Source organism: Dasypus novemcinctus, chromosome 12, assembly GCF_030445035.2.
Source record: "Dasypus novemcinctus isolate mDasNov1 chromosome 12, mDasNov1.1.hap2, whole genome shotgun sequence".
Taxonomy (NCBI): domain Eukaryota; kingdom Metazoa; phylum Chordata; class Mammalia; order Cingulata; family Dasypodidae; genus Dasypus; species Dasypus novemcinctus.
Genome location: NC_080684.1, coordinates 37,736,912 through 37,755,525, shown reverse-complemented (window position 1 = coordinate 37,755,525; position 18,614 = coordinate 37,736,912). Strand labels below are relative to the sequence as shown.

The 18,614-nt window shown below is 63.0% G+C and overlaps 2 protein-coding genes across 3 annotated transcripts; both read right to left on the bottom strand.

Annotated features, from left to right (window-relative positions):
* Nucleotides 1–112: 112 nt before the first annotated feature.
* On the bottom strand, nt 113–5,152 carry SHMT2 (serine hydroxymethyltransferase 2). Of its 2 annotated transcripts, none has more exons than XM_058308299.1 (12): nt 5,024–5,152; nt 3,806–4,003; nt 3,247–3,326; nt 2,866–3,066; nt 2,536–2,617; nt 2,270–2,392; nt 1,988–2,127; nt 1,458–1,623; nt 1,152–1,251; nt 914–1,069; nt 710–817; nt 113–588 (listed from the first exon to the last, which is right to left on the bottom strand). In XM_058308299.1, exons 1-12 carry the CDS (start codon nt 5,135–5,137, stop codon nt 461–463), a joined length of 1,596 nt encoding a protein of 531 aa, XP_058164282.1. In that variant the 5' UTR covers nt 5,138–5,152; the 3' UTR covers nt 113–460. The 2 variants fall into 2 exon arrangements, with proteins under 2 accessions (XP_058164282.1, XP_004466224.2); XM_004466167.5 differs by having other exon boundaries at nt 4,987–5,094.
* A 2,258-nt stretch (nt 5,153–7,410) lies between these two features.
* NXPH4 (neurexophilin 4) lies at nt 7,411–17,261 on the bottom strand. The gene is made up of 5 exons (XM_058309112.1): nt 17,184–17,261; nt 16,599–16,822; nt 16,253–16,427; nt 15,042–15,161; nt 7,411–8,946 (listed from the first exon to the last, which is right to left on the bottom strand). Exons 1-5 carry the CDS (start codon nt 17,259–17,261, stop codon nt 8,086–8,088), a joined length of 1,458 nt encoding a protein of 485 aa, XP_058165095.1. The 3' UTR covers nt 7,411–8,085.
* Nucleotides 17,262–18,614: the final 1,353 nt, after the last annotated feature.

The window sequence follows — 18,614 nt, the reverse complement described above, 5'->3', positions numbered from 1 at the left end:
CCCGGGGGTCCCGGTGGTGGTGGTGGCGGTGGGAGGGAAGGGGGGAGCACCGTGAGGGAGACAAATCACCACCAGGCCCTGGGGATCCCTACCACAGTAATAGAAACTCAGGGTGGGTTAGCATTTTATTAGGTAAAAACAGGAAGGGGGTGCCTGCCTACCACTACTGGCTCAGAAGAGTAACTCCCTCCCTTTCTCCCCCTGCCCCCCACCCCCCAAGAAAGAGCAAGGAGCCTATAACACTGAGATAACGGCAGACTTAGGGCACAAAGCCCCAGGCTCCCCTTCTAAGTCTCGCTGCTCTCCTCAGCTATGAATTCTGGGAAGGAGGATTAGAGCTGGCTCTCCCAAGCTGGAGGCCTTCCCTGCCCCCTGCAAAAAAAGGCTTTCCCCTCCACTAACCCAGGTAAGGTGGAGGGAGAGTAACTGCCAGTCTGTGGGCCACGTGACCCAGGTGCCTTCATTGCTTATCAAAACCAGGCATGGGGAAGGCCCTGGCGAACTCCTCCACCCGTCGCCTGAGGTCTCCGATCCGCTGCCTTGTTTCTGGGTCCTTGAGCAGGAAGGATTTGAAATCCTGGAGCTTGGCTAGAGAGGGGCAAGACAAAAAGGGGTGGAAGCTCTCTCTGGGGAAGTGAGCTAGGTCAGCCGGGGAGGTGGCAGGCAGGTGAGCACAAACCAGCAGGCTCAGGAGGACCTGCCCACTCACCAGTCTTGCTCTTCACCTCCAAGCCAAGATTGACGCCTTCATCTATAAAGTCCACAACTTTCCGGAAGTCATCCTCACGGAACTGTCTGGAAGTCAAGGCTGGGGTCCCTGGGAGGGAGGCAGGAGGAGGATTAGCATAGCCCAAAGCTGCCAGACAGCCCCCCCGGTGTGAGAGAGCTTCCCTCCTCAAAGCCCAGGTCTCACCAAGCCGCAGGCCCCCGGGTGTGATGGCACTTCGGTCTCCGGGACAGGTGTTCTTGTTGGCAGTGATGGACACAAGCTCTAGCACCCGCTCAGCCCGAGCTCCGTCCAGGCCCTTGGGCCGCAGGTCCACCAGTACCAGGTGGTTGTCGGTGCCACCTAAGAGGAGACAGTAAGCAGAGGGTGGTGAGTCCGGGGCCTCTGCCTGAGGCCTCGGGGGCCCTCAGCCACCCCGACTCACCAGACACCAGGGAATAGCCTCGCTGTAGCAGGGCATCGGCCATGGCCCGAGCATTTTTCAGAATCTGCAGAGAGTACTCCCGGAACATGGGGGTGCAGGCCTGGGGATGGGACAGCAGCACCTGTGACCCGAGGTCCGGACCCCAGCTCTGCCCTTCCACCACCCGCACAGCCCCTGTGGCCTCAGACTTGACCCCCCCATCCCCGCCCCTCCTTCCCTCCAGCCTCAGTGTCAGGTAGCAAGGCACAGGCCGAAGCCTCCAGGCCAGTGCGCCACCCCCCGCCCCACACTGGCAGGCTCCCCAACCTGCTTCAGGGCCACAGCAACTGCAGCAATGGCATGGTTGTGGGGCCCGCCCTGCAGGGATGGGAACACAGCAAAGTTGATTCGATCCTCGAATGTGTAAGGGATATCCTGGCCCGTCTTGGGGTCCACGGCCTGCACGCCCTTCCGGTAGAAGATGAGTCCTGACCTGTGTGGGAGAGCGGTGGTCAGAATCGAAGCTGAGAAGAAAGAGCAAGGGATGGGGAAAGCAGAGGAAGCTGGCTGGCCCGGGCCCCCGACGGGACTCAGAGTCCACCTTGGTTGTGCTGGGGGTACTGGATTCCAGTGGTGGCGGGTTCAGCTCCTCACTCCCACCCCCCAATTCCCGGCCAGAGAATGGCCACCATGGGGCAGGACAAGGAGTCTCATTGCAAGACTGGGGAGAGCAGCTGGGGCTGTGGGTGGGCGTGCAGCAGGGGGGAATGAATTTCTCTCTCCGTCACAGCTCAACAACGCCCCAAGGTAGGGCGTGAAAACCGGAATGGCCCGGCCTGACCTGAGGGGAGCCTGACCTGGCCCCCCGAAGGGTCTTGTGAGTGGTGGTGGTGACAACATCCGCATGCTGGAAAGGTGAGGGGATCACCTTGGCTGCCACCAGGCCGCTGATGTGGGCCATGTCTGCCAGCAGGTGCGCCTTGACCTCATCACACACCTGCGCAGGTACAGAGACAGACCTGAGCCTGGGGAGGGTCCAGATGGGCCTGGTCAAGGCTAACCTGCCCCCCCCCCAAAAGGCTACCCCCCCTTCTCCAAAATCCCTCCCCCCACCCTCCCAACCCCCGCCTTGCGCCCACCTCTCTCATTCGGGCGTAGTCGATGAGGCGTGCGTAGGCGCTGGTCCCAGCGATGATGAGCTGTGGTCGGAAAAGCCGGGCCGTCAGGGCGAGCTGGTCGTAGTCGATGAGGCCGGTTTGGGGCTAGACAGATGGATAAAGAGCTCAAGCCCTGGGAAGGAAGCAGGGCAGCTCACTCTCCCCTTCAGCCCTGACAGCCACCCAGCGCTCTGGCCCCTTCCCAGCGGGACCCAAGCAGCCACCCCCACACACCCTAGAGCACTCACGTTCAGCTTATAGGGCATGGACTCAAAGAAAATGGATGTGGCTGAGATCCGCTTGACGGGAGACATGTAGCCATGGGTAAGACTGGGAAGGGGGAGGCAGTAAGGTGGTCTCAGACGGAATGACCCCCAGACTTAACCACTCCCCTCCTGCCAAGCTCCAAAGGCCTCCGTCCCTGAAGCACTGCTCTGAGCATGTGCCACCCTCATTACACCCACTGAAACTTGTGGATCAGAGAGAGGCCAGTTCCATCAGCATGGCACGCAGTAGGTGCTCAGTTAATGGCTTGTCTCCCATGCCCGTACTTCCCACCATATCCATCACACACTCACTGTCCCCCATCAGGCAGGTCCAGTCCCATGATTCGGTCGTGGGGCTTCAGAAGGGCTGTGTAGGCAGCCAGATTGGCTGGGGACCCCGAGTAGGGCTGGACATTGACGCCCCACTGCGCAGGATCCAGATCAAAGGCCTCCAAGGCCCGGCGCTGACATAGCAGCTCGATTTCATCCACTACCTCTGCTCCCCCGTAATACCTGCCATGGGAGGAGGGGACGTAAGGGCACTGGGAAAGGGCTCCACTACCCCCCTCTCTCCCAACAGCAAAGGATTGGGAAGGTCACTCCTCCATATACCCTGGGAGGATACAGGTAGGTGTCCCCCCAGGAGCACCTGCCCTGATGCTGCCGTCCAGCCCCCTGGCGCCTAGCCCTCACCTCTTGCCAGGATAACCCTCCGAGTACTTGTTGTTCAGACAGGACCCCAGGGCCTCCAGCGCAGCTCGGCTGCAGAAGTTCTGGGGTGGGGGTGGGGGGGTCAATGTCAGGGTTCTTGCACAAGACCTGAGCCCGTTCCCTGGACCGCCATACCCCCACCCTGCTGAAGCCTCAAGCTGCAGGGCAGAGCCAGACTACAGAAAGTTCTGCTCATTCCGAGTTTCTTGCCAGACTGGGGCAGCATCCTCAGAAACCCAGCCGACGTGATGGGTGTGTCCCCAGCAAGGCGACTTGTTCACTTGAACCTGTGCTGCTAGGCCCCTCTTTCTTCTTGGGAGGGAGGGATCAGATCAGTAGCTGGAAGGCTCTGGAGGCTCCCTAAGGCCCCTCCTCTCCCCCATGACCTTGACCTGTCCTGCCTTTGGTCTGGAGGTCAGTAAGGAGAGAGGGAAGTAAGGCCCAGCAAGAAGACCCTGATCTGGAGACATATCAGTAAGATGACCTGTTATCTCCTGCACCCGGGATGGCCCGACCCCTGCCCCCTCTCCCCAGGTCCCACCTCTGAGGCGATGAGCTCCAGGCCACGACACTGCCTGTCCTTCTCCTTCTGCAGCAGCTCCCACATTTCAGGGTCGCTGTCCGACAGACTCTCCTGGCCTGTCCAGCCCCTGACCGCTTCCCCAGGCTGGGTCTGGGCTGCCTCGCTGTGCTGGGTTCGTACGGCCATCCTGACTAGCTGGCCACATCTCTGCAGAGGCTAAGGGCAGGAAAAGTCAGAGTGAGATGAAGAGTCCAGACAAACTGTCTCCCAGCCACCCTCAGCAATGCCTATCCTGGCTCTAAACCCAGCAGGCAGATGTCACGCTCCAGTTCTCACCACCCCCACCTCCACCTTCAAAAGCCAGCTCCAGAGCCAAGGCTGAGATCAATGTCCAGGGGGTGGTTCTGATTCGGTCCATTCACCTCACCTCAGAACCTCCCCATACCTTGCCCCATGAGCCACTGTGCAAAACTCAGAGTGCAAAGTTTGTCTTCCAGAAGCCCGCGTCTCCAGAACTCACTGGAGGGCGGCGGAGGTCCAGACCTCCCCACCCACAGGAGCTAAAGGGCCTTCCTGCAGGGCCTCCGTAAACCGCTACCCCAGTAGGGTGGGAAGAAGCCAAGCTGACAGGGTTAAGGCCCCGGCTGTAAAGCTGGTTTCCAGAGAAATGGAAGTGGGAGGACAGGCCTTTAGCAATCCCTGGGGAAGAGCACTGTGTGTGAGGGAGTGTCTGCCGGTAGGGAAGTCAAAACCTATCCCTTGTCCCTTCCACCTCCCTCCCACACAGGGCCCGCACAGCTGCGAGCCTCCTGATGCAAGCAGCAGGACCGGGTTGCATCATCTGCACCGCTCAGAGCTGGGGGGAAAGGCTCAGTTCGTGGGTCCACGTTGGAGACCCCTCTCTTTCGTCCCTCCAGGGTTAGCGGGGCATCTGGCACGGTCTCCTCCCTTAATGCCACGTGAAATGAGCGGGCACCAGGCTCTGGGGCGCCTGTCCGCGGAAATGGGGAGGATGGGCCCAGGTCACCCGCACGTGCCCGGGGTCTCAAACTAGCATCCCCTAGTTTCAGCTCCACTCCCCCAAACTCCAGAACACGTGCGTGGAAAACCGGAAAACTCCAGAGTTTGTGAATAAGAACTTGGAAAGGAGGAGGGCTTTCCTTCCACTGCTCTCCCAGTCTCCGGAGCCCCAGCCTTACCCGGGCCGCCCCAGCACAAACAAAAGGGCAGCATTACGGTCGGATATCGTGAGGTCCAGTCACCAACTCGAGCCTGGGGCAGAAGACGGGCGGAAGAAGACCGACCAGAAAGCGCATGCGCATCAAGAGCCGCCGGAGAAGCCACGGACATAAGGGGAGGGATTTACGCATGCGTGAGGTGGCGCCTCTACGGCCGTCTGGAAATTGTAGTTTTTTCCCCTTCTTCCACATCATTTCCCCATCTGTAGCCTCAGGGTCAGACGCCCTTGTCTGAAAGATAAAAGACTCGGTGATACCCATCCCTTCACTACCCTGAAGACCTTCAGTTTTTTTTTTTTCTTCCTCTTGTACAGGAACAAAACTTCACTGAGTACCTAGTGGGTACTTGGCATTACTAGGTGCTGTGGGAGATACAAAAACTCCTGTGTAAGATGGAGAGCTATGGTGTTCTGGAAAGCACCCTGAGTTCAAGTTCCAGCTCTGTGAGGAATTGTGTCCGTGTCATCGTTCCCCCCCCCTCCCCCCCCACCCCTTCCTCTGATATCCCAGCAGGTAGCATGCTTTTTTTATCCCCAGGGCTATCACATGGCTTGACACTGCCAGGAGCTCCCTGAGTGTCTAGCGAATAACTGAATGGATGGACCGATGAGTAATACTGCTATCTAAGGTAGTGCTTCCCCAAATCACTGCTTAGCAGGATCACTGAGGAGAGATTTGGTTGTGTGTCAGCCCGGTGGGCAAGTGCCTGGATTCCACCCCACATCCACTGAGTGAGAGGAGAGGCCGCTCGCTCATGTATTTATACCATAGTTCTCAGCCAATTCTGATGCCCCCAAAGTTGGGAACCTACCCTGAGAGGTCCATGAGTCCCTCCCTTATGGGCTTTATCCAAACGAAGTCAGGCTTAAAGGAAAGTCCTTTCCAGTTCCAAAAGTCTATATCTCTGGGGATATAAAGAGAGCACAGCACCTGCTGCAGACATCATGAGGTGAACAGACAACAGAATGGGACAAATGCAGTAACAGGAGGAGGCACTTCACTCTGTTCTGAAATGTCCCTGGAGGAGGAGATAGCCATGAGGAAGCAGGTGTGTCAAGCAGAGGAAGAGGAAGAGTTTAATCCACCACAGAGCATGTTGACACGCAAAATCTTATTTAATCCCCAGGCCATGCTATTTTATTATCAAGTTATGAGTGAGGAAACTGAGGCCCAGATAAGCTAACTTGCTAGTTCCAATCATTCCCACCCCACGGTGAGCCTCAGAACCTCCTGCCCCCCCCCCCCCCCACACACACACACACACTTTACCTCCAGTCTCCTTCCCTCTTATTCCAGCCTCAGATTTTTCTCAGGTCTCTCCAGCAATAGGCCAGGTGTTAGGAGAAAGCAAGGTTCTTCCTCCAGTCTCTGATCCAGAACACTTCCCACCTCCCTCCTCCTTTCAGCTGATCTTGTCATTCAGCCAGCCACCCAGCCAGCAGGTATTTATTTTCCACTTACGACTTTTCACTTCCTGGGATGCCTGGGTCAGACTCCCTCTGACTCAGTTTCCCGCTGGAGCCAGTAAGTAATCCCCTGGAGAACAGCGCCCTCTCCGAGTCGGTACCTTGACCCGAGATGCCAGGCGAAGGCAGGCGAGGAGTCGCTCTGTGCCTCAGCTTGTCCGCGCCCCCCTCCCTCTACCCCAGCCAGGGGTCCCGAGGGGAGGGCGGCCCCGGAGCTTGAGAACTGATAATGAGGCCGCAGCCAATTAACGCCCGGGCTTGGTTTGGGGCGGATAAAACGAGCAGCGGGGTCTGCAGGAGGGAGCTGGGGGCGGGGGCGGGGCGGTGGGCAGCTGGCTGAAGAGGGCCGGCTTCGCAGAAGGCGCGCGGCGGCGGCGCGGCCCCGCCCCTCCCAGCCCGCGCCGGGCCCTTCCCCCTTTCCCTCATCCCGGACCTCCCTCCCCCTCATCCGTCTGCAAACTCAGCGCCCACGAAATTAGGAAGGGAAAGGAAGATCGATGACTCCAGATGCCGCAAACACCGGTCCCTCTCTTCCCTACCTGCCGCCTCCCGCCGGCCCCGCGGAGCTTAGCAGGTTGTCAGCGCTCCGCCTACGCCGCCCCTGCATCTCCACCCCATCCCAGGCCTAATACTCCTTTCCCAGACTGGATTCTCCGGAATCAACCCCTCTCAGCCGAACCCTCACCCTGTGTGCTGCAGGTTCACTCCAGCCCCCTTAGGGTCCCCCCTTAGGCAGAACTCTTACCCAAAGAGTTGTCCTCATCTCGCTCTCATCCCGTCTTGGAGGACCTCCGAGGTCCTAGCTCTGACAGTCTTTGCCTCAGTTTCCCCACAAGCCGCCCGAGGGAAGAGGCCTTGACCAGGCAGAGGCCCACACTCGCCCTCCCCCTTCCTTACAAAGGTCTCACACAGTCGCGTATTGGATTTCACTTTATTTTGTTCCCTTTCCCGCGTCTGTTTTGGCATAGAAAAAATTATCACCGAGAGGAAGCAGCCGGAGGGGGGCAGGTGGGGCTGGAGCGCGAGGACAGGAGGGAGGCTGGCAGAGGGCAGGGGCCAGGCGGAGCGCCCCCGCCCAGAAGTTCTGCTTGAGCTGCCCTAGTCGAGGTGAGGGGCAGAAGGGGGCAGGCACACAGCGGGGTAGGCAGAGGGGATGGGAGGAGGCCGGAGTTTATAGGTGGCCAGTCTTTGCCAGGCGACAGGGTGCAACCGGGGGACAAGCACATGGGGGCAGGAAAGGGGGGATGCGGATGCCAGGCCAGGCCTTATTAAAGCTGCGGGCAAAGGGAACGCACAAGTTCAACATCAGGGGAGCGAAGGGGACCAAGTGCAGACAAAGGGGATACTGAACCACCGCCAAGCCTGGCCCTAACCTGGAGCTGCGCTCCAGCCCCTCCACTGTGAGGTGTAGCGGAGAGGACTACCCCCAGCCCCGTGGGCACCCCCATAAGGAAAAGAGGACCCAGGCCACCCCCAGAGTGGACGGGGTGGGCGCGGCCCAGGAGCGAGGGGGCAGGGGGAGGGTCCCAGCCATGGAGGGAGGGAGGGGCCGGGATGAGGGGAAAGCCCCGGGCCGCCGTGGGGGCGGAGCGAGCTATCCAAAGTACGGGTGCTCGCTCTGGAAGTTATAGTCCGGGCACACCTTCTGCACAAGTTTGTAGTCAAAGCTGAGGAAGGAGACGAAAATGCAGATGACTTTGAAGGGCTTGGCACAGAGCCAGGCGGCCTGGCTCTGCGTGTGTTCCGTGAAACACACCTGCGACGGGTCGTACAGGCACGGACGGTGCTTGCGCGCGCGGTTTGTCTTCTCATACTCCACGTGGCAGTTGAAAGCGCGTGACTCTTTGGCCCCGGGCACCCCCAGCGTGCCCCCGAGCGGGCCGGTCAGCGCGCCCCGGAGTGGGCCCGCCGCCGCTGCCATCCCCAGCGGCGGTCCCAGCCCGGGCAGCACTCCCTCCAGGGCCAGCGTGGACTGCAGAGGGTGGGGCGCGGGGCCCGGCAGCCAGACGCCCCCAAACTCGACCCGCTTGGAGGGTGGCACGATGCTGACGCTGAGGTTGCCCAGGCTGGAGGAGTTGTGGCGGAAGTACACGCTGAAGGTGCCGTTCACGTGGTCCACGATCTTGCCGGTCACCAGCAGCGAGAACTTGAGGGTATGCACGCGGAAGTAGAAGTCTCCCCAGCCGAAGATCTTCTTGGCGCGGGCCGCTTTGACGGACGGCTTCCGCTTGCTGCGCTGTGCGGGCAGCGCCCCTGCCGCCCCTGCCGCCCCTGCCCGGGCCAGCGCCCGCGTGTGGTTAGCAGGCCAGGCCCAGCTCCAGGCGCGCGCCGTGCCCAGGCCGTCGGGAGAGCTGGGCGCAGGGAGCTGCTGGCCAGGGGCGCCGCCTCCGGCCGCGGCGGGGTGCAGCTGCAGGTACTGCGTCCTCCCGGACTCCGGTATCTGGGCACTGACGCCCTGTGGACCAAGAAGAAGGAGGGCACAGATGCTGGGGTTGTCCCTGGCCACCCCGCCAGAGCCCTGCCCGCGCCAACCCCTCTCCAGAGCCGCCAGGAGGACCAAATAGAACGGTCGGGGTGGGGGTGGGGGGGGGGGGGGAGCGGGGCTCAGAGGGTGTGCGTTCCAGTAAGATGTCTGACCCTTTCAAGCTATGCCGTCTTGGTCAGCTTCATCTATCCAGGCCTCAGTTTCCACATCTGTGATATGATGCCCTAACCTGGACCCTGGCTGGTTCCTGGTCATGGGCCAGCGAGAAGCTGGGCTCCTCCAAGTGAGGCAGTGGCCACTGTCAACACCAGCATTTAAGAAAGAGGTACAAAGGCCTTCCAGTGCTTCTGCGGAGACTACGGAGGCCCCACCCGGGGCCCGGGCTCCGTCTCCCCTGCCGTGGAGGTGGCGCGGGCAACCGCTGGCCCAGCGGAGAGGAATCGGAGAGTCAGGGCTCCGGGGGCGAGGCTCGGAGGCTAAGCGGGCACCCCTCCCTGCCCCCATCGCTCCCGTGGTGGTGGACACCGCCTGGAGGTCCTTCCCCTGGGCTCCGCGGGGCGGGAGAAAGCGCCCCCTGCCCGCTCCCGCCCATCACCGCGCGTCCCAGGTGGCGGCCGATCGGGGAGACAGCGCGGGCGTGAGTACAAGATGGATCTAGAGGCGAGAGCGTCCGGGCCTGGCCCGGGCCATCAATTATCCCGGGCGTGGGGCGGGGGGGGGGGGGGGGGGGGGGGGGGGAGGTGGCCAGTTACAAAGGAGACGGGGAGAGCGCGAGAGGAAGAAATATGGAGATGCAGCTCCGCCAGGGGGGCGGGGGGCGGGAGAGGAGCCGAGCGTGTCAGTCAGCCCGGGCTAGCCAGCGTTTGGTGTGGCCCTGACTGCTGCGGTCCGCGTGTGTTGGGGGGAGGGGGCGCTGTGTGTCAGTCTGGAGTGGCTGTGTGTCTGTCAGCCTGCCATGGCTATGTGTGTGTGTCTGTTTTCTTGGAGTGGTTGTGTGTGTGCGTGCCTGCCCGTCAGGGGTGTTTGTGTGTCTGCCTGTGGTGCCTGCATGTCTGTCACATCTGTCTGTGTGTCTAGGTTGGCTGAGAATGTGTCCTTGGTCTGAGTGAGGCTTGTGTGTGTCCCTCTGACGGGTGTGGCTGTGTGCCTGGGTTGCTGCAGGTCTGTGTATATTGGCCTGCAGGTAGCTGTGCTCTGTCGCCTGGGGTGTCGTTTGCTCCGTGTGCGCTCCTATCATCCTCTGTCCATGCGGCAAGCTCTTTCTACAGGGTTTGTGACCGCGTGTTCCGTTTGGGGTGTGTATATGTGGGTGAGGTGAACGGTGGGGGGTGTGGCTCCCACACTGGCCTGCAGGCTGAGCGTTGGGTGGGTAAGGAGGCCTGGCAGCACGAGTGCCCCCCTCTGTGTGCACATGCCATGTCCAAGGGGACCAGGAGTGGTAGAGCCAAGCTGCTGGGCTAGAATCTCTACCGCCTGGTCCCCGTTCCTGCAGCGCTGCGATCCCGGGTTATTAATGCCGCCGCCACCCGCTCATCATACATATTTATCGCCCCCCTCATCCCTCCTCCCATCCATCCTTCCTCCCAGCCCAGGTGAGGGGGTGGGGGCAGCAAGAGTGATCGACTCAGAAAGGCCTGAGCTGGCCGCCTGACAGGGCCTGGAGGGAGGGGTGGCAGACTACCGGGAGGCAGGCGCGAGGTGCCCTCCCAGAAGGAGGGGTCTGAGCCCCCACGGTCGGTTTGGGAAGGGCAGGGCCTGCGCTTGGGAGAGGGTATGGGAGGAGGAGGTGGGGGAAAGCTGAAGGGTGGGGTCACTTGAACTCTGACCTCCAGCTGCCTCACCCCTCTGAGCCAACTGCTGCACTTTCCCCAGCCAGCCCAGCTCTGCATCAGTCCCCACTGCCTGCTGCTGGAACCCCGGTTGCCTCCGAAGCCCCTGCACGCCCTGCCCCTCCTCCCCGCTCTGCACCCAGCCCAAGGCCTCCCGGCCTCCGCTCGGCCCAGAGACTGCTCCAAGGGGCTGGGGGAGGGGATGAGGCTTGGCAGGGTGGGGAGGGGCGCCAGGGCATCCCCCACTCTGATCTCAGACAAATTGCTGCCTCCGCTTCTCTGATCCCAGCAAATCCCCAGGCTTTGGGCACCTGCACCCCCCACCCACCACAGGAGCCGGCCAAGATAAAAGGGGGGGGCAGTCGAAGCGACCTTGGTGGGGGGGCTCGGACAGGGAGGGGCTGGAGTCTGCGAGGAAACGAGGCGAGAAATGGGAACATGGAATAAAATAAAATAAAATCCTCCCTCTGGCTTCCTTGCTCGCGTGGCTCTCTCTCCCGCTCTCGCTCTCGCTCTTTCACTGTCTCTCGCTCGCTCTCTCCCCTGACTCTTCCCTCAGTCTCTTTTTGTCTCTCAGTCTCTTCCTCACTCTCTCCGTCTCTCACTTTTTCCTTGCATCCTGGTTTTCTGTTCCTGTCCCTCTAACTGTGGTTCTCTCCCTCTGCCCTTCAGGTTTTGTCTCTCGCCCCCGTGGCTGGGGTGGGCGCGGGGGGAAGACAGGGTGGCGAGGGGCCCACTCGCCCAGTGCCCGAGGAGCCGTCCCCCGGCGCTGCGGCTGTGAGGGGGAGCAGGGTGTTGTCTGAGGATGGGCACCCCTCGCTCTGGAGCTGGTTTAATTAAGCTAATTGGGCGCGGTGACATTTGCGGAGGGGAGAGGCCAGCACAGCTGTCGGTGCGGGGGGGGGGGGGGGGGGGAGGGGAGGTGCGGGGTGGTGAGGGGGCTGGGGGACCCCCCCCAGGCTCCTCCAGGTCCCTGCTCGCCCCGAGCCCCGCGGGGAGCTCTCTGCCCCCAAGGCAGGCCAGCCCACGCACCAGAGGGGAGTCGAGGCTGCGTCTCGCTGCGAACAAACTCCACGGGTGGAGGGGCTCACTTGGGCTGGAACCACTGGGGAGGGGGGGCACGCTCGGGCTGTCGGCCCCCCAGCCGCATTGCAGGGCGCACCTCCCCGGGGCCTCGGCGCGCTCCTCTCCTGCGGGGTCAGGTGGGGCTGCTCGGCGTTCCGGGTGGGGGAAGGAGCAGCACCCCGTGGTGGAGGAGGGGACAGTGTTCCGGGCCTGGCTTGGGGAAGGGGAGGGAACAGCTTCTTGAGCCCCAGCACCCAGAAAGAGGTAGGGGCACCGCAGTCGGGGCAGCCCAAAATCTGGCTGGGAACCAGGGACAGAGAAGGGAGTGAGGACAGGAGTGGGTGGACAGGGTAGGCTGGGGCGGCGGGGGGGGGACTGGGACAGAGATGGAAGAGGGCTGGGATTGGGGAGCGGGCAGGCACAGTTGAGGGTGCAGGGGTGAGGATGCAGCAAGGACAGGCATGGAGGAGAAGATCAGGAATGTGCACCAGCATGGGGCACAGACAGGGCTGCCAGTGGGGTAGGGACCAGGCTGATGACCATGGGGGCCAAAATAGGGATGGGAGGGACAGGGATGGTGGGTGAGAGGTGGGCATTAGGAGCGGGCAGGATGAGGCTGGGGCAGAGACTGGGGCTGGGGGCAGGATGGGGTGGGACCAGGAATGGGGGGTGGGGAGTGGTTATTGGGCAGACATCAGGGATATCGATGGATGCAGAGACCAGGGGCACAGGAATGAGGACTGCGACGGGAAATGGGGGACGGGGAAGGAGATGGGAGACAGGAGCTGAGGACAGGGATGGGAGACGAGGCAGAGGCAGAAGACCTGGCAGGATTGGGCTACAGGAGGGGGACGGGCAGGTGGAGGCGCAGATGCCTCTTTGCAGACCCTGCTAGGGCACAGGGGGCGGAGGCGGCTGGTGGGGTGGGCTCTGCCCTTGGGCCAGGCGCCCCCTCCCCCTCAGCCCCGCCTGCCCGCCTGCTAGGAGGCCTGCAGCGCAAGGCTCGCCGTTATCTGAATTTTGATTTTATTTTATTTTATTTTATTTCCCTGCTTCCAGGAGCCGGCGCGGTCCCCCCGGGAACGGCCGCCCCCCGCCCCCCCCGCCCCGCGCCTCACTTTATTATTGCAATAAATGTGCCTATAAAGGCGCCGGCTCCGGGGCGCGGTGCGGGTGGAGGGGAGCTGCGGAGCAGGGATGTAATTTCCCGAAGCCGGAGCCGGAGGGGGGAGTGGGCGGGAGGTGGAGGAGGGGCAGGCGGGGGAGAGGGGGAGCCTCGCCAATTTCCCAGCGCGCAAGGTAGCGCGCCCTGTTCCCATCCCCACCGGCAGCTTGCTCCCACCCCACGCCCGGGACGCCCCCCCCCTTTCCCCCCAGTCCCGGGCAACGCTTGACCCCCAGGATCCCTCCCTCATGATCTCGTCCCCTCTCTGTTACCCTGTCCCCCTCAGGGACCCTACCCATCTCGAGTGGCTTGGGTTCTGCCCAAAGTTCCCCCACCTTCTTGCCCCTTACCCGGTCTCTTTCCACAGTCATCTCGCCACTGCCCAATTACCCTGACCTGCGTTTCTGTTCCCCACTTACCTCCCCTCTTCCCCAGTCACCCCATCTAGTTTCTCTGGCTTCTCCCCCTGCCCCCACCACCACATGACCCTCTAAATTCTCCTTTCCAACGGGTTCCCCTCCCATTCAGGGGCCTCGCCTCCACTGTCAGGCTGTGGCCCAAGGGAGCTGCCACAGCGCCCCCCTTCCCTGTGCCCCAGGCCCAGCTGCGGCCCTGATTCCCCCCAAATCCCCGCCGGCAGCTCCCGGCCTTGGCCCAGGCTGTGCGTGTCTAAGTGGCCCAGCCAGAGATTAGTTGGGGGGCCTGAGTGGGGGAGAAGGCAGGAGGGGGTGGCTGGACCAGGGGCTGGGGCCAGCTGGCTCTGCCAGACTCGCTTCAGGCCTAATCCTTCCCCGAGGCGGGATGGAGCTGGATGGTCCCACAGGGCCCCGCCCCTGCCCTCCCTCAGCTAATTAGTGATTAGTGATTAGTGATTAGTGATTAGTGACTATTGATTGCCTGCCACTTCTCCCAGAAGGCAGCCGTTTTGGCAGGGGGTGGGAGAGACAGAGACAGAGAGGGCGAGAAGACCTCAGTATTAGAAAGACTCCCAAGAAGCCCCGGCAGAGGCCAGAGCTGCAGGGACGGCAAGTCAGGAGTCCCAGGCCCGAGAGGACACCGGGAGAGCCCGGAAGGAGGGCGGAGGGCGAGCGCTCCTGGAGGAGGGGGTGTGTGAGCAGGATGGCTGGTGGCAGGGTTGCTCGCATTGAGGGTTAGGGCCTCCCAGAGCTGCCCTGTAAACTCTCCTCTGCTAGCCCTTCACCCCGGCTCAGCCTCACCTTTCACTCATTCCCAATCCTGGCACTGAGACACCCCTGAGTGCAAACTGCACACAGGCACACACTCAGATACGTGAATGTACGTGGAGGCTCACAATCGTGTACCCTCACTCGGATGCACTCAAACACATAGACAGAGCACGCAAACCCCAGACACCCGCATACAGACAGACATACAATACACATGCCCCGGCACACGGATGCACCTGAGACCCACCCTGGGCTAAACACATGTGCACACGCCATACTCACAAGTGCATACAAGCACACGCGATACTCGACACAGTTTTCTATCCTCCTCCCGCAGTTATACGTACCCGCACACCCACAGTGTGTACACACACACACATTCTTATCTGCACACAAGCTGGCCTAGACAGCATACACACCCCCCACCAACTCTCACGCGGGGGTCCACAGCTGCAGCTCCCCCCGCCACTCAGATAGATCCCCATCACTTACACCCTCAGGCTTACTCTCCCTCAAGTCCCCACCAGATGTTTCACTCCCCTTGAGGGGGCAAAGAAAATTAAACCAGATCTGTCCGCAGGGGAGTCTATTTGATGGGGAGAAAGGAGAAGGGAGGAGGTAGGGGAGGGTCATCCTGTCGCCTTCCCACCCGGGACCTTCGCACATGGGCATGTTGTGGGGCACAGACCCCCCTGTAGTCCTAAGGACAGGGTGGGCAGCAAGTCTAAAAGAAGCTCCCCCCAGGGGAGGGGGCTCCTCTGCCCAGCTTGCAGCCCTTCAAGGTCACCAGGCGGGTCTGGGAGAACAGAGCGCTCTCACCAGCTTCACCAGGGCAGCCTCTGGCCTGCTGGGGCTGCTGGGGGTGCCCGCTGGGGGCGACTGGGCTGAGCAGGTAGGGGTACCAGTGGTGGTGGGGGAGAAATCCCCCCCTTCCAGACCCTGTAGGGGATTGGGATACGTAGAGTTGGGGATTCGGGAAGCCACCTGCCTGCTCCCAAACTAGCTAGGTCACAGTTGGGGTACAGGAAGCAGGACAGCCCTGAGCATGGGAAGCTGAAGGAAAGGGAAAAGGGGCCAGGGCCAAGGGCCCTCTTTGTGGGGTCCACTGCCAGGAACAAGAAGCAGGGGGCGCTTACCCCACCCGTGCAAAGCCAAGCCCATAGCACCACACCTGGGGCCCAGCACTGGCCACCCAAGCCTGGCTTCCCAGGACACACGCAGGCACACAGGTGCACCCGTGCCCCACGCTCCACGCCCGCACATATGCTCACACAGGCTGAAGCCTCGCGGGGGGGGGGGGGGAGCCAGGTCTGGGCCCCCATAGCCCCTGGGTCCTCATCCTGGAGCCTCAGGGCAAGAGGCCGCCGAGGGGGGACCTGGAGGAACGGGAAGAGAGACGAGGCGACACTCCCCTTCCAGACGGCCCTCCCCCACACCAGCGGGGTGCGAAAAGGGGGTGTGTCTCTGCCAGGTCGGGCAGGGTTGACGGTGTCTCCGAGGGAAATGTGATGGGAGACCGGGGCCAAGTTCGGCCGTGTCTTTGTGAGTCCGTGTGCGCGCGTGAGCTCGGCCGTGTGTGCTCTGCTCGGAACACGGTGCCCACCTGGCATTGTGACAGGTGCAGAAACGAGAAATGACAAACGGGGAGTGGGGTGGCGGGACCGACAGTGAGGAAGGCGAGCGAGGTTGGCGCGGAAAGACGGCGAGGCTGACACCCCGCTGGCTCGTCGGTCTGTCTCGCACTCCGGCTCTGTCTGGCGCACTCGCGGGCCGCGCTTCGTCCCCTCCCCCGCCGCCGCGCCTGGGGCCGGATCCCGGCCCGGCCTCCACCCCGGCCCCCCACCCTCAGCCAACTTGCGCTGGGAGAGCGCCGGTCCTGGATCCGGGAGTCTGTCTGTCCGCGTCCCCCGCGCCGCGCAAAGTTGGGACAGGCCGAGCTGAGGGCCGGGCGGCCGCACGGACCCCGCAGCACTCCGGGACCCGGGCGTCCCGGGACCCCCGCGCCGGCGCTGCAGCCCCGCCGCCCTTACCTTCCGCAGGAGCCACGGGCCAAAGAGCAGGAGAAGCCATTCCGGGAGCAGCCGCATCTTCCCGGGCGGCCGCGCGGGGCGGGCAGGGCGGGTCCCGGGCAGGCGGGGGCCGGGCTGGGGCGCGGGGCGGCGGGCGGCGGCGGCGGCGGCGGGAGCGGGCGGCGCGGCCCGCGGACTGAGCGAGAGGCGCGGAGCGCGGCGCCGGGGGCGGGGCGCGGGCGGGGGAGAAAGTTGGGTCTGACTCCCGCGGGCGGGGGGCGGGGGCGGGGCTCCGCGGCGCGCCAATCCCCGCCGCGCCCCGCGCGCCCCCTCCCGCCCGGCTGGGGGCACCGAAGGTGACTTTCACCCCGACACGCCCCGGACACGCCCCCGGCCCAGGTGCGGAGCGGACGGAGGGGCCCGGGGCCGCTGTTCCCGAGGGGCCCGCTCGGGGCGCCGCCGACGGGGGAGAGGCCGGGGCGCGGGGCGCGAGGCCGCGGGACTGCGCCCCCGAAGTGGGGCGCCGCGGAGCGGGAGCCGGGGGGCCGCGGCGGCCCGGCCCGCCAGGGGCCCTCGCTGCTCCGAGCCGGGCTGGGGCCGGGGCAGGCGCAGGGCAGGGGCCGGGGCGGGCGGGGCCTCGGGCGGCTGCGGCCGCGCGGCGCTGACGGGGATGGATGGGCGCCCCGCGGCTCATTCGGCCCGGAGATGAGAATCATTGATCACGGACGGAAACCCCATCACGTCTGTCAATAGGGCTGACAAACGGAGCCCCCGGGCCCGCCCTCTCCCCGCAGCACCTCGGACGTCTCAGGACACTTTGGCTAGACCCGCCGTGCGCCTTTGTCCCCCCCCCACGCGCCCACCCCCGCGCCCTGCGGTGGGGGCTGGGCAGGAAGTCCCCTCCGCGCGGCCGCCGGGTCCCTTGGCGCGGCCTCTTTCCCGTCCCTCTCACTGTCCCATCCTTCACCGTCAGCGCCTCTCGCTCCTCGTCCCCTTTGCTGTCTGTCTCTGTCCTTGTCCCTGTCCCCATCGCCGGCCCTGTCTCTGTCTCTGTCCTCTTCCCGTTTCTTCCTCAGCTCCCTCCTCTCCTCAGTCTCTTTCTCTCTCCCCCGCCTGGAAGTGTGCAGCTGTCAGCTGTTGCTACGCACTGAGGCTGTGGCTGCGGTTGTGGAATGACCATCACCTAGGCAGAGAAAGATAGGGTCGAGCGGAGATAGAGAGACAGATGCATATCCGTAGACACAGACATGTCCCCCAGCGTGTACAGACACGCCGTCACAGGGCAGGGCACACCACTGAGGTGAGTGCGCAGCACAAGCAGAGCGGAATACCCAGGTATGCGCCGAAACCGGCACACACACACGGAGACAGGCACACCGAGGCACCCTGTTGCGCCGATGGACACACTCGTGTTACAAACACAGGAGCACACCCAGAGACGGAGAGACACACAGGCACGCTTCCACCGAGAGACAAGCACACCCGGCCAGGTGTGCACTGAGTCCCCCTCATCTCGACAGAGAGACATATTCACAGCCGGAGGTGGACAGACGCACTGGGACACACAGACAGGCGTGTGCTGGACTGGCAGCCCAAAAGACAAGCCGAGGCAGACTATTCACGGCAGCGAGTGCTAAGAAACAGAGAGACAGACACCAGAATGTGACAGATACAGAAAAAGGGTCAGGGAGAGGACAGGGAGGCTGAGAGAGAGAGGACAGGCAGAGACAGAGACCCCTCAGGGAGACCACAGGGAGCCAGGAGGCAGGGATCTGGGCGCAAGAGAGATAGAGAGGAGGCAGGAAGGGGCAGGAGAGGCCGGGCGCGAGGCCAGAGGCAGAATCCTGAGCCCGGGCCCAAGCGCAGGAGCAGCTGCAGTGGGTGAGGGCAGGGGCGCACCCAGGCCTGGGCTGTCCAGGAGAGAAGCCCCTCCCTGGGGCCTGGTTTTCTGGCATCTGGATACACCTCATCTCTTCTCCTTTCAGCTAGTCTCAGGTTACCCCTCCTCTCTCCAGCTACACACACACACACACACACACACTCCCTGCCTTTGGGTCTTTGCCTCTTTCCCTGTATCTCTGTCTTTCTTTCTGTCTGTACCAGCCTCCGGCCCTGGTCCCTGATTCTCCCCTTGTCTCTTCTCCATCTCTGTCTCAGGTCCCCTCCCTCCTTGCCAGGAGGGCAGTTTTCGAGGACTGTCTCCTGGGGGACCCTCTCCCAGCGGTTCTGATGGACAGAGGGAGGTACTCTGTGTTCCGAGCCACAGCTGGGAGTCCCTCTCGATCTGCTCAGGATCTTGAAGTGACAGGAGAGAATCAGGGTCTCCTTGGGGGTGTCAGATGCACAGCTGGCAGGAGGAGGGGGTGAGGGGGATAGGGTTGGT

Coding starts and splice junctions, on each gene's coding strand:
- SHMT2 (XM_058308299.1), bottom strand. CDS start 5,137: ATGTCCGTGGCTTCTCCGGCGGCTCTTGATGCGCATGCGCTTTCTGGT. Junction 3,327..3,805: donor TGGAGCTCATCGCCTCAGAG/GTGGGACCTGGG, acceptor CCCCCACCCCAG/AACTTCTGCAGCCGAGCTGC. Junction 818..913: donor ACCCGGGGGCCTGCGGCTTG/GTGAGACCTGGG, acceptor CCTCCCTCCCAG/GGACCCCAGCCTTGACTTCC.
- NXPH4 (XM_058309112.1), bottom strand. CDS start 17,261: ATGGGGACAGGGACAAGGACAGAGACAGACAGCAAAGGGGACGAGGAG. Junction 16,823..17,183: donor TGACGGTGAAGGATGGGACA/GTGAGAGGGACG, acceptor CCCCGGCCCCAG/CCCGGCTCGGAGCAGCGAGG. Junction 15,162..16,252: donor GCCCGTGGCTCCTGCGGAAG/GTAAGGGCGGCG, acceptor AATCCCCTACAG/GGTCTGGAAGGGGGGGATTT.